This window comes from Pleurodeles waltl, chromosome 6 (assembly GCF_031143425.1).
Source record: "Pleurodeles waltl isolate 20211129_DDA chromosome 6, aPleWal1.hap1.20221129, whole genome shotgun sequence".
In the NCBI taxonomy this organism is placed as follows: Eukaryota; Metazoa; Chordata; class Amphibia; order Caudata; family Salamandridae; genus Pleurodeles; species Pleurodeles waltl.
The window spans coordinates 1,070,272,849-1,070,285,731 of NC_090445.1; the positions used below are offsets into that span (position 1 = coordinate 1,070,272,849).

Sequence of the window (12,883 nt, forward strand, 5' to 3'; positions counted from 1 at the left end):
CTTTTATTCTATTGACTACACTTTCAGAAATTTTTACCACCTGCATTTATTTTTCATGAGTTTTCAATAACTTCTCATACTTATAATTGTGTTTTATTTACCGCATGTGTTATTTTTTGCATTTTGTAAATATCACGTAGTAAATAGCTCACGTGATAAATAGTGCACGTGGACCACAGACATGTGGTATTTAGCACACGTGACATGCAGTTTTTAACCCGTGATCAGTCGAGTGGGTAAATTAATGTGCTATTGACCGTGGCATGCAGTAGTTACCACTATGCCTAACTTGTAATCAGGGCCCACGTGTCCTGCAGCATTTAGCATGTATCTTTTGCACATTAGAACACCATTCTTTACACAGTTATTTTCTAGCCAGCTCTTCTGGCCTTGTGGATTCCTGGACAAATTTAGCGCAAATATGCATTGCATATGAGAACGGCTAAATACAGGTGCTAACAGGAACTATTTTATTTGTATTTAGTGTAGGGGACTGTCATGGCAGAGCAATTACGAAACAGCAATATTGCCAATGAAGTGCACTCAACCAATCTCAGGGTAAGGAAAGATGAAACAGGAACCTAACATGTGGCTTGCAGTCACAACCCAGCATCAGGCGTTAAACCACGCTGCACAATATTCTCTAAGACCTGCCTATGCATGTGCAACCCAGCAACCATAGGATGCAATATTCAAAGAGCAGATTAGAAACATGCCTGGCCAAGAAAAAGGCAGGGGGACTTTCTGTACATATAAGGATACATTTTTCATGAACACACTGTCTTTTCACCGAAGGAGTATTCTGAGAAACGACAAAAGGGGTTGTTGTCTTGAAAAAACCGTGAAAACTAGTTCTAATGTAGTTTACTATTGAAATTTGTAGAAACCACTTTCTCCTGTATTTCAACTCTGACAGTAGCCTTTACACAGGGATAACTACACAAAAACATTTCTTATTCGAGCCACCCCCGGTCCCCACTGCTTCAGGACTAGCACCCTTCAACATTAGGGCCTAAATGCGCTGCAGCTCTTCAGTACCTCAGTCCAAACCTGCTTCTTCACAACTGTTGTACAACAACTCCTACTCCCTCCCCCCCCACCACAGAAGAGCACCCCAGCTTAGCCCCTGCACCTGTACCTCCATATCAGGGATGTTCTCTATCAGCTGCCAGGCAATATCGGTGCAACCTTGTGCTCTAGCTTCTTGTGGCATGTCACTATCAGAGAACCAGTCCCTGTTGACGACATGAGCGTATGCAGCTCCTGGGGTGGCGTGCTGGACTCTCGTTGTTGTTACCAGACCCACAGACTTCCCTGCAGGGGACACAAAATACATGATCATTAGAGGATGTGTATTGTTACAACAGAAAGACCGATTTGCCTGAAATATTATGAGAGCAATCAAGGAATGCTTTTCCTGCATAAACTCATGGCATTCCATCCTTCGAGCTAGACACTTTCAGTAGAGAAACCAGTGTGTGTCATGGGCCCTAGTGCAAGGGAAGAAGGGTGCCCCTGGCTGTACTTTGAATGATAAAATACATCACTAGTGAAGCTCCAGTCAACCCCAGAGGCCCCTGGTCCACTGCACAACCTGCACCTATGGAAGCAACACCCCTGAACACTTTATTTTAAGAGAGAATGTGAAGTGAAGAAAGAGACCTAGAGAGATAGGCAACAAAAGAGAAAACATTATAATAAGTGGAATAAAAATGCAGTGATCAGGACAGAAAAAACACAGATAGAAAGAGAAAATCGCATTTAAACAGCATAGAAAAAGAAAAAACATGAATGAGATGAGATTTATTTCCTTTTTTTAGGAGGCATTTGCCGCCTGCGCCTTGTCTTCTTCTTTACCATCTTTAGGACACCATAGGATTGCAGTAAAGATCTCAGAGACAGAGATTAATAAAACATGTTGCATTGCTGGAGGTGACCATGCCAGAGACAATATGCAGGCCACAGGAAGTAAACCTAAAGCACTGAAATGCATAATTAGCATAAGCAATGTAGCTTGGCACACACCTTGTCTTCACTACGATGTGTTCTGCTTTTGCTCTGACAGTGGGTGCAGTAGAAGAAGGGACTGTTGAAAGAGGTTTGTTTTTACGTTTGTTTATTTTGTCATTGTATACATTGCTTAAATGACTCAAATGGGTATCAGAGTGTTTAAGAAATTGGATTATTGTTTAGAGTGGGCGACTACCCATCTCAAGAAATAATGACAGCTTTTGTCGAGGTGATCCACAAAGTCATAAATTAACCTGACCTTTAACCCCCTTGTATCTATGGTGCAAAACAGACAGGCTTAATTTAGGCCAATGTGTAAAGTATTTGTGAAGCACCAAAACAGTAATAAAGTCAAAACATCAAGCAATAAAAAAATCCAAAGCATATTAGAAAAATAGAGTAAAATGTAATTAACAAAATGACACAAAAATACACTACGGGAAACTGAGGTGTGAATTTTTAAAGTTTTAATTGGAAATTGTACTGAAAAGCACAAAGGGGATCATTCTGACCCTGGCGGTCATTGACCGCCAGGGTCAACGACCGCGGGAGCACCGCCAACAGGCTGGCGGTGCTCCCAAGGGCATTCTGACCGCGGCGGTATGGCCGCGGTCAGAAACGGAAAACCGGCGGTCTCCCGCCGGTTTTCCACTGCCCTGAGGAATCCTCCATCTGCGCCGCCATGGGGATTCCGACCCCCTCACCGCCATCCTGTTCCTGGCGGTTGTGACCGCCAGGAACAGGATGGCGGTGAGGGGTGTCGTGGGGCCCCTGGGGGCCCCTGCAGTGCCCATGCCAATGGCATGGGCACTGCAGGGGCCCCCGTAAGAGGGCCCCTAAAAGATTTTCAGTGTCTGCCATGCAGACACTGAAAATCGCGACGGGTGCTAATGCACCCGTCGCACCCTTCCCACTCCGCCGGCTCCATTCGGAGCCGGCTTCCTCGTGGGAAGGGGTTTCCCGCTGGGCTGGCGGGCGGCCTTCTGGCGGTCGCCCACCAGCCCAGCGGGAAACACAGAATAACCACGGCGGTCTTCTGACCGCGTAGCGATATTCTGTTGGGGGAACTTTGGCGGGTGGCCTCCGCCGCCCGCCAAAGTTAGAATCACCCCCAAAGTGCCTATGGTAGTTAATATCTGTGGTAGTTGGGGACCTAGGCCCACCATGATGGAGCCGTTGTAAGATACACCAACCAGGTTTGGCCCATTTGGATGTTTTACCTTGAATCTTTTTCTATTCTACGGAAGTTAAAATCCTTCTGTGGAGTGTACCCGAGAAATTCTTTATGAAGTTGGATAGGCACTAAACGAGGTACCTCTGAAGTCATTGGTTTTGACAAGAAAAGCTTTAAGTGGGAGATATTCAAATTTCATATAGGGTGAAGTCCTGTTGCTGGTCACATACTTTTGGTAACTTTATCTGGTCAAGATTTGTTGCATCAGACTTAGCATCTGTTTTGGAGCTTGGAATCCTTCAGCATGGCAAGGCTGCAGCTGTATGCAACATTGAGTTTCATGTGGTCAGATTCTTGCCAAGAGTCTACAAAACCAGATTTGCTGCTGCTGCAAAGCTCTGAGTGGGTGGAAAGTCATGCTTTAGTCAGATAGACTGGGGTAGTTTGTCCTGGTCCTCTGGAATTTTTAACTCCCAAAATGTTCCTAGGTTCTCAGGGATGCTAAGAGAAGTCCAATTAGATATTTCAAAGCATCCATGAACCCCAGGAACAGCGCTTAGGGTTCAAGACTCTATCCAGCAGAGACCATCAGCAGGGTCTAAGTCAGGTCCCGTTGGCACTGTTCAGCTCGGAACTTCAGGAAAAGGCCTCTTGCAGCTTTTTATAACCCTGTAGTCACATAGTAGGTCATCCAGGTGACCCTTGGAGTCCACTTCTGTGTCTTGAGTACAAGAGAAAGCTGGTTCTGTCACAGACAGCAGTTCCAGTCTTTTCTGTTCTTCCATAGGTGCAGAAAGTTTTCTGAAAAGGTTGCATTGAGAAGCCACATTTATGCCTGGCAATAGCCAGTGGGTGGAGGTACTGCCTGGCCCTCTGCAAACAAAAATATTTAAAAAATGATTATGTGGGTGAGCGTGCGGATGGGGCTGTGTTAAGCAAACTGCAGCAGGTAAGGGTAGGACTCAATGTGCAGCAGATGGGAGAAGTAAAATCAGCCCTCGAAGGAGAAGTAACACAGAAGGCTGTGAAGGCTGTGAGAGAAGCACACAGGGGTAAAAACAAGTGAGAGGGAATTTGACGATGGGAAGAAACAAAGAATAGTACCTGCAGCTCATGAGGGAGACAGCAGTGTGGGGGCAGGTATTTTGGGGTGCAGAAGAACAAGAAGGAGAGAATTGAGAGCTGTAAAACAACTGCTTTCTCATGCAGTGCTAAGCCAAAAAGGAAAAAGTGGTTGTCTTAAAATGAGCAATGGAAGGATTGCAGTCAGGCAACCAGAGAGATGGTCAAGAGGCTATGCCCTTCGTGGTGGTAGGGCAAACACAAGATGGACAAGCTTGGACCGGATTCAAACAGGCATGACAATGAAGCCAAACAATGGTGAGCAATGGATGGGCTATAATACCCTTCAACCTCTTAGAAAACCTTCAATAGGTCTCTTGCAGTGAGACATCTGTGCTCTCTGTTAGACTCGACCTAAAAAGAATGGATAGAGCAGAACCTCCCTATGAAGCCAACACATGCACTAATCTATGTTTTGAGTAAATAATCTTTTTCAAAATGTCGTTATACTTTACCAAAGAGAGACTCCGCTGTCAGTGCAGACATCTCTGCCTGGTGACATATATGGACATTTTAGAATATTATTTAATTTGAAAATAAATATTAAAAATATTTTATTTTAAATATGAATGTAAACTCATTTTATGTATTCTCTATAAGTGTAGAACAAAACAGAAAAATGCTACAGCACTATTAGAATTAAAACTTTAATTAATGGAAATATATTAAAACAAATAAAATTTATTTTTATGAAGTTTAAATTGAAAAATAAATTCTCACTTGAAGAAAAAAAAACTTGCTACTGTGCTTTAATAATTATTAAAAGTGATATATTGAAATAATTACTACTAACACATTTATTTAAAAAAAAATGTAATGTTACATTATGTCTTAAATGAAAAGGTTATTCGATATTTTATAATTAAATAAAAAAGCAGTATCATATACTTTTTTTTTTACATTGATGTATATTTATTTTAATTTGTATCTATTTCAAAGGATAATTTAATTTAGCATTACTTTCTATGAAGGTTTATAAAATGTCCCCCTATATTATTTTCTATGGAAGGGTGTTGCAGTAACAGTGGTTTCAACATCATGAAATAAAATGATGGACAAAGTGTTAAAACTTTTCAAACACTCACCCCCAGTCACAGATCTAGGTTTAATCTGTCGTTATTTTACTCGCCTTTTCACCCTAGTTTGGACCCAGCCATATGCAAATCCGTCTTGACTCTACTCGCCATAAGAAAAGTCCAGTCCGAACTGCCAAGCCAGGTCCTCCCTGAACCAGAAACAAGCATCCTCAGACCGGTTTCGGGGTACCACCACTAATCAGCCAGGCTAGCTTGAATTCAGTGGCGCAACGAGCAAGGGACCCACTTCTGGGCATACCCCTAGCCACTTAGGGTGCACATAGCAACATCACAAAATAAAATATCACGGGTTAGCCATGAATAGTGCTGTACTTAGTACAAAAATGTCCATTGCTACAAAAGTGTGAGTTACATGTATAAGTTAGCACAAAAGGGAAAGTTACATGTGTACGTTACTACTAAATGATACGCTACTACAAAAGTGCAGTTTGTGAATAGCACTTTGTAGTAAGTTTTGTAGCACTACTGTAGTACTACAAAACATACTGCAAAGTGCAGTTTGTGAATTAGGCACACAGGGGCCTGATTCAGAGTTTCAAACTATTTCCATGCCTACCTGTAATCAGTTAAGGTGGAAGAGGCAGAGATCTTTCATTTACAATGTGCCAGAGTTCCTACGGTAATTGGGGGTTGAGTCACCTTATTTTCTGCCTCTGGTGCCAACACCTGACTCGTGTACACTATTGATAGTACAACAGTTCAGCAAAACATCAATCAAAATCTTGAATATCTGCGCTCTCTAGATGATCTTCCACCTTGTGCATTGTAAAACGTACAATCTTGGTATTTTTAGTAGGCATCTGTTTTTCATAATTAGCTTGTTGCCTCAGTCTGCTCTATTTTTTCCAATGAAAATGTCACTTTTTAAGCCATCCCCCTATAATTCTCTAGGCCCATGGCTAGTTATTGAACTAGGGCAACTCAAAAGTATTGTTTCAACATGCCAATTTGTTAGTGCCTACACAGAGACAGAGAAATCTGACGCATTTCCAGGTCTTTCCGAAACATTTGCAAGAACCTCCTCGGTGGTCCCAAATTAACAAAAGTGTAACCTAACGCAGTGCAGCCCCTAAAGTTGCTGTGCTGCATTGCATGACAGGAAGAGAGCATGAAAACACCATATCTACAGAGATATGGCACTATTCTACTCTCTCCCTATCGCTTGCACAGAATTAGGCTGCTGAGCGCCAATCACACACCTTTGCACTATACTGCAAAGGTGTCTATGTGAGCCTAGCATAGGTTTTGTACTGGAAAGGTACCCTTACACTACAAAATACTATGGCTAGACAATTTGAAAACTTTAAAACTTTTCTTCTTTGGATACGCGTCATACAGTGCAGCACACATGCAAAGTGGGAAACGTAAGGAGAAATAAAAGCATTTCTCCTTTTTAACACCTGACCATGGGTGGTTGCATGTGAACACCCATGTACTACCCATGGAATGCCCTCTTAATGCACAGTAACCCAAAGCAGGGCTTTGCGCTACTTTGTGCTACTTTCATTTTGCACAAGTGTGGTTGCTTTTTTTAAGCAAAGCCAGCAAAAAATATTTGTTTATCTGGGCTGTGATGTGAACTGCATGCACCTGACATGATCAGACCCATCTGTCTATTCACCAGCCTCATGTGCAAGAAGACATTACAGGAGAAGTTCAAATGTCCTGATAGGTGTTGAATTTTTCACAGCTCACATTTTAACTTTCTCCCATTCGTGTACTAGTATCCTAGTTTTTCTTGGGTAGCCATGATGCCATTAAGGCTAAGCTAAGTTCAAAGCACGGAACATCTAATTTAATATTGGATATCTATAGCTTTCCTGGTGCCATTGGAACCCTAAAGTCTGATGCCATTTGTTCAATTCTCTCAGAAGTCCCTTGCAATGGCCTTGTACATGCACTTTTCCTACAAACTAGAAGATAATACAGCACTTGCTTAGTTCCTGTCATGATTTTGAACACACCAGAAAACTTTGTCTTAAAAACTGTGCCGGGTATTGGGTAACCAAGGGCATTTATTTGTGTACAAATCATTCCTACATATTCAAGTTAGTGCAGCCTTATTTAACTAACTTCTTTTAAATTGTTTCTAATATCTGTTTACAACAAATATCTAATAGGGTTTTGATATGAATAATTTTGTACCAGAGGTTTCATTTTTATTTTTCATGTTTGCAACCATGCTCATGGTTTCACATGACAGAGCTACACACCATGGTTTTAAGTGGCTTGTGATAAGGGTGATGGTGTGCCCATGTATTATGTGAGATAAAGTACCCCCTGACATACATGATATGGATATTACAAGCCACCTTGGTGTTTCATAGCCTTATAAAGAAACTTGGCCTTCGGCCTCATTCTTCTGTATGGTTATGGAGCTCCTTGGTGATTTGCAAAACCCCTTATAATGTGCCCAAGGGGTATATTATTCCTGATATAAATAAATTCATCTTTGAACCTGGATACCTGATGCTCTAGTCTAAATTCACCTTCCTCTTTTTTAAAAAGTATGCATAATGGAAGCATGATTATGTATTAGAAAGCTTTCTGTTTAAAAGTTCACACCATTCGGTCTTTCCTTACGTCCTTTGTGTTTTCCTCCCTATTTCCGCCTTGTGTTTGGCTGGTGCCACTTTTTGGCTCATCATCCTACTTTTAGTCACTTGTAGGGGTTCTGAATTCTACTTTAAAACACAATTCCAGTTTCATAGCACTATTTTTGTCTAGATAACAGACCATTCACATCTTCATGAGCTCTTGCTTATCAGGTGCATAAGCCCGCTCCCAGCGTTAGTCTTCCCCCACCTCTTACTTCTCATACATTGAGAGTAAACTATGTTCCTTCATAACATTGCACCACTTGATGCCTACTCCTACATTTTGAATATTGACACTTAGGCCTAAATTTACAAAAGTTACACACAACACAGCGCAGCACCCAAAAATGCTGCACTGCTTTGCGTGACAAGGAGAAAGCAGGAGAGCACCTTATCTACAGAGATGTGGCAGTCACCTCCCCTCTCCCTACCACTGGCCCAGAAGTTTGCAGCTAAGCACCACATACACACCTTTATGCTATAGTGCAATTGTGTGAGTTTAGCATAGATTTTGTTAAGGAAGGGTACCATACTTTGGGGAAGATTTAAGAGCTCTTGCACCACATTAGTGCCACCTTAGCGTCATTTGTTTGATGCTAAGGCGGCACTAAGGTGGCCTTTTCCCCGGACCATATTTACAAAGTGGCGCAATGCATGCATTGCGCCAGTTTGTAACCCCTTGCACCACATTAAGCCTCCCCGTTAAAGGGCCAAAAAAATGGCACATGGAAAAAGATTTAATTGCGCTATTTTTTTAGGCATTTTTAACACCTGCACAGAGCAGCTGTTAAAAGAAGGCACACCATTGTATTCAATGAGCCTCAATGTACTTTTCAGGATTATAGTCAACATATTTTACGCTAATCCTGCAAAGCAGGTGGCCTTAGGGGGGTGCTAAGGGGTTCAAGAAAAGTGGTGCTGCATTGGATGCAATGCCACTTGTCTTAAATCAGGCCCTTTGTATGTGTGCAGTTCAGTGCTGTACACATGCAAAGTTGTAAAAGAAAAGAGAAATGAAAACATTCATTCTTTTAACACCTGCTTTCCAGCAGCATTATTTTTTGGTGCCAAATTCTGTCTATTAATGTTAGTAGATAGGGTTTTGCATCAAAAAGAAAGGTAATTGCATGGGGACACCCATGCACCACCAATGTAATGCCCGTTGATGCATAGTAACGCAATGCAGTGTTTTGCACTGGTTTGCATTACTTTTCTTTACAAACTAACACAAATACCAATTTGCATTAGTTTGGAAATCCCCAAAAAGGTTTTCCATTGGATTTGTGTTACAAAAACAACACAAACCCGATGCAAAACCTTTGTGAACCTTGGCCCCAATCTTGCATCAGTGTCTAATGCTCATCCCACCTGTACATCCAACATTAGCACTGAGCCATGGATCCTAGCTGGGTGGCACCACTGAATGGGAAGGGAGCCTGAATCCATAGACAGAAAGTTTTTTGTGCTGAGATGGGTTTTATTGGAGCTGTCCATAAAGCCTGAAGTACATATTAAATTTGCCCCACTTGATTGATTTATCTTCCCTTGTGGATGACCTGAATTCTTCAGCTTTCTTAATGACGAGACACTCCTGTATGGATAGTCTTCATAGATTTCCTGTCATATAATGCAGATGTGGACATCCAGTTCTCCACCTTGGACAGCACCCCGGCCTGAAAGACAATTCTCTTTTTTCTTTATCTTTGGAACCTTCTTTGCATCTGATGTCTTTCTACATTAGCTTGACGATCTTTTCAAAGTTTATAGTCCAGAATGTATCATTTGTGGTAGCTATTTCATTAACTGTGGGCGGTTCTGCTTTCTTTTCCAACTGTGTTTCTACACATATTTTTTTCCTTCTTTATTCCCCCTTAATTTACATCTGCTGCACTTGTCTTGTTGCATTCTTTCCCATTTCCCTTCTCCAGCTCCTTACCCCATTCTCGACTAAAATTATCCTTCTTCATTACATCTTTTTATCTGCGCTTCAGATACCAGTCCCTCACTTCAGATTGCGTATTGCTCTCTGTTTTGCAGACTCAACCCCAAACATGCTCTTAGTCCCTTCTTGTGCTGTGTTCCCTCCTCAGAGCTGCAAATTCTCACATGGGGCTATATCTGTTTTTGGTTCCCTCTGTTGCATCCCGCAAATTGTCCTTTCTCCCTCCTGGCAATTATGGTGTTTCACCCCTTCTTTGTGTTGTGAAGGTTTCCTAACTGGAGTCCAGTTCAATTTCCTCTCCTCTCCGAGTCCTCCCCCATTCTTTGCTTTATGTATCGTCTTCTTCCTCTTTGTCCCATTCCCTTTCTTTCTTCATGTTCTGCCTCAGTCGCACACCTGGGGAAAAGTGGCGCTGGAACAATTTTCAGAGTAAAGGTGCTGCCTGCTATCCTACATGGCTGAATTTCTAGGGATACTGAAAAGTCCAAGTGTCACACTGAAAACAAGTGTAGCAAATGAGCCACACCCTTTCAGCAGGAGAGTAGTAAGGGTGCAGCATGTTGCTGTTGTGCATTTTAGAGCACACTGTCACACGATATGTTACTAAAGCATGGTGTGGTAGCACACTGACATTTACAATCATGAATTTTTTTATTTAAAAAACCCACTAAATTTGCACAGACATACAGTTTTAATGATTAAACTATATAGCGCAAACAATTATCCGCAAAGTGGGTCTCAGTGATTATTTGCCAATTGGGCACCACCAAATAAAGTGTCTTGATGTGTTTTGATCATATTAAAAGCTTTGTTTTCATTCCTGTTCAGACTTAAACAAAAGTGATACATTTGTAGTTGCCTAACTGATGATATATTTTCAAATATTTGGACAGTTCATTTATAGCCATTTCCATTTTGTTTTGTGTTAGAAAACGATGACATCCTGCAGCCTCTTTTCACTCCAGTACGATTGTCAAATAGTTCACTTAACCAAATCATCTCACTAGAGAAAGAAAAAAAACACACCAGTCTCCATGCTAAAAGAAAAAAATGCAATTTGGCAGACGACTTAGCCTGACACTTGACTTACGTCTTCAAATGTACAGCAAATATTCCAAGATGAAAACAAAATGTAAAGTAATCTTTGTACTCATTTGCATTTGAAACTCCAGCACAGTTATTTAGGGAGTGGTGCAGCCCCCTCTGCATCACTGCCTCTAGTGCCTATGCTGAAGAGATGCTTCTTGTTTCAACCATCTTTTGTCTCTCTGCCTCCTTCACTCATGAATCTGCCATCTTCTCTTGCTCTCTATTCCAATTTCACATTACATGTGCCCTAGGTCCAATCACGGTGGGTACACTGTGGTTGCACTCAGGTCTGGTCTTCTGCCATATCTAAAATATCAGGCCACAAGGGCAGTGCCCACCTCTCTCTTGGGGAGCATTTGGGTAATGAACCTTTATAAAAAGAAAACAAGAAATCTTTGCCAAATATTGTGATTGCAAAAGATGGCGTTTGTATAGAGATTAACCTCTTAGCTGCTAATACTCCCCGCCTCACACCACCAAGCCCCAGCTAAGCCCTTTTTTATTTTTGGGATAATGTACACTTAAACCTTCATAACATTTTTCACAAAAGGTATCCACCCCAAGTTTCCATCCGGTTTTTCCAAGATCCTGGGTATTCGAATGCAACCCAGGGTTTGTAGATACCCCTGGTGTGAACAGAGAAAATAACCAAAATATAGCAATTTTATTAGGTAAAATAGTAAAAAGTTGCTTTGTAAAAAAGCTTATGTTTAAAACATTTTTCTAAAGGTTTCCTGTGCTAGGATTGCTGTCTTCCCAGCTTTTATGAGCAAGCAGACTTTTAGCAAAACACTTTTCACAACCATTTTTGTATATTCTAAGAAGTAGTCAATTTTTCCTAATTTTTGTGGTTTCAACCTACTTGCAGTTTGTGGTGGAATGAGGTGGGAAACCCCTGGATGATCCTGAAAAGTAGGCAACATTTTGACTTCAGCTAAGGGTCATTTGTGTAGAACCCTCAAGGTTTTATCAAATAAATTAATAATTGAAAAATAAATACAAAATAAGCAGTAAAATAGCAATTTCCACACATTTTTCACTGTAATTGTTGGTCACAATGGCTGATTTACAAAAGCAATATAATAATATGTTGCATAGATCCTTTTGGTTGTGGAGATATACAGAGTTTGTAGGTGCTCCAAAAACACGTAAGAGCCAGACAGCTGGGCTGCAGCTTATACTGATTTTTCATTGTGTACTGACCATACAGCAACTTAAAAAGCAAAATATATGAATGAGAAATGGGTAAGAAGGACACCTATTTATTTTGGAATTCAACACAGATACCTGCTTTGGGCAGGTGGTCAATGTTTTTGGTGGGTGGTGAGTACCTGCTTTGGCAGGTGGTAAATGGGGCCATTAAAACCCACAAAATTGTGAATTCATTGTACACCTGGTAAATCCAACTTTGTATCCAGTTATTTTCCATTCTACAAGTTTTAAATTGTACTAGGAGTAAACCTTTTTGCATATACTAGCCAGAAAAAGTAATTATGGCCACCTGAAATCTGTGCATAAGTTTATTTCTAATTCTTAATCAGGGCCTAAGAGTTCTGGAGCACGAATGAAAAGAGTGGGGAGGCTTGAGGGTTCCACAAGAAGAGGGGAAAGAGAGGGTAGAATACCGGTAAAGCTGTGAAGGAAGCAAAAAAGTCTAGGCACAGCACCATGCTGACCTGAGTAAGAAAGTAAGGCCCTTGTTACAGAGTGAAGGCACAATATTCACAAGATATGTTATGCCATGGATATGCACTGTATATTGTTATTTATGTGCCCAGGTTCACATCTTTCTAGTGGGTACCAAATGGGACTGCATTTCTGGGTTTTCCATTGTGAGACTACGTCTAATCAA

At 41.3% G+C, this 12,883-nt stretch overlaps 1 protein-coding gene across 1 annotated transcript in view; it reads right to left on the reverse strand.

Annotated features, from left to right (window-relative positions):
- The window catches only part of LOC138300552 (alkaline phosphatase-like), a 188,818-nt gene that overhangs the window by 107,442 nt on the left and 68,493 nt on the right, over positions 1-12,883 (reverse strand). The window contains exon 5 of the mRNA XM_069240084.1: positions 1,139-1,314. Within this exon, the coding sequence (XP_069096185.1) occupies positions 1,139-1,314 (176 nt within the window). The remainder of the gene's footprint in view (positions 1-1,138; positions 1,315-12,883) is intronic.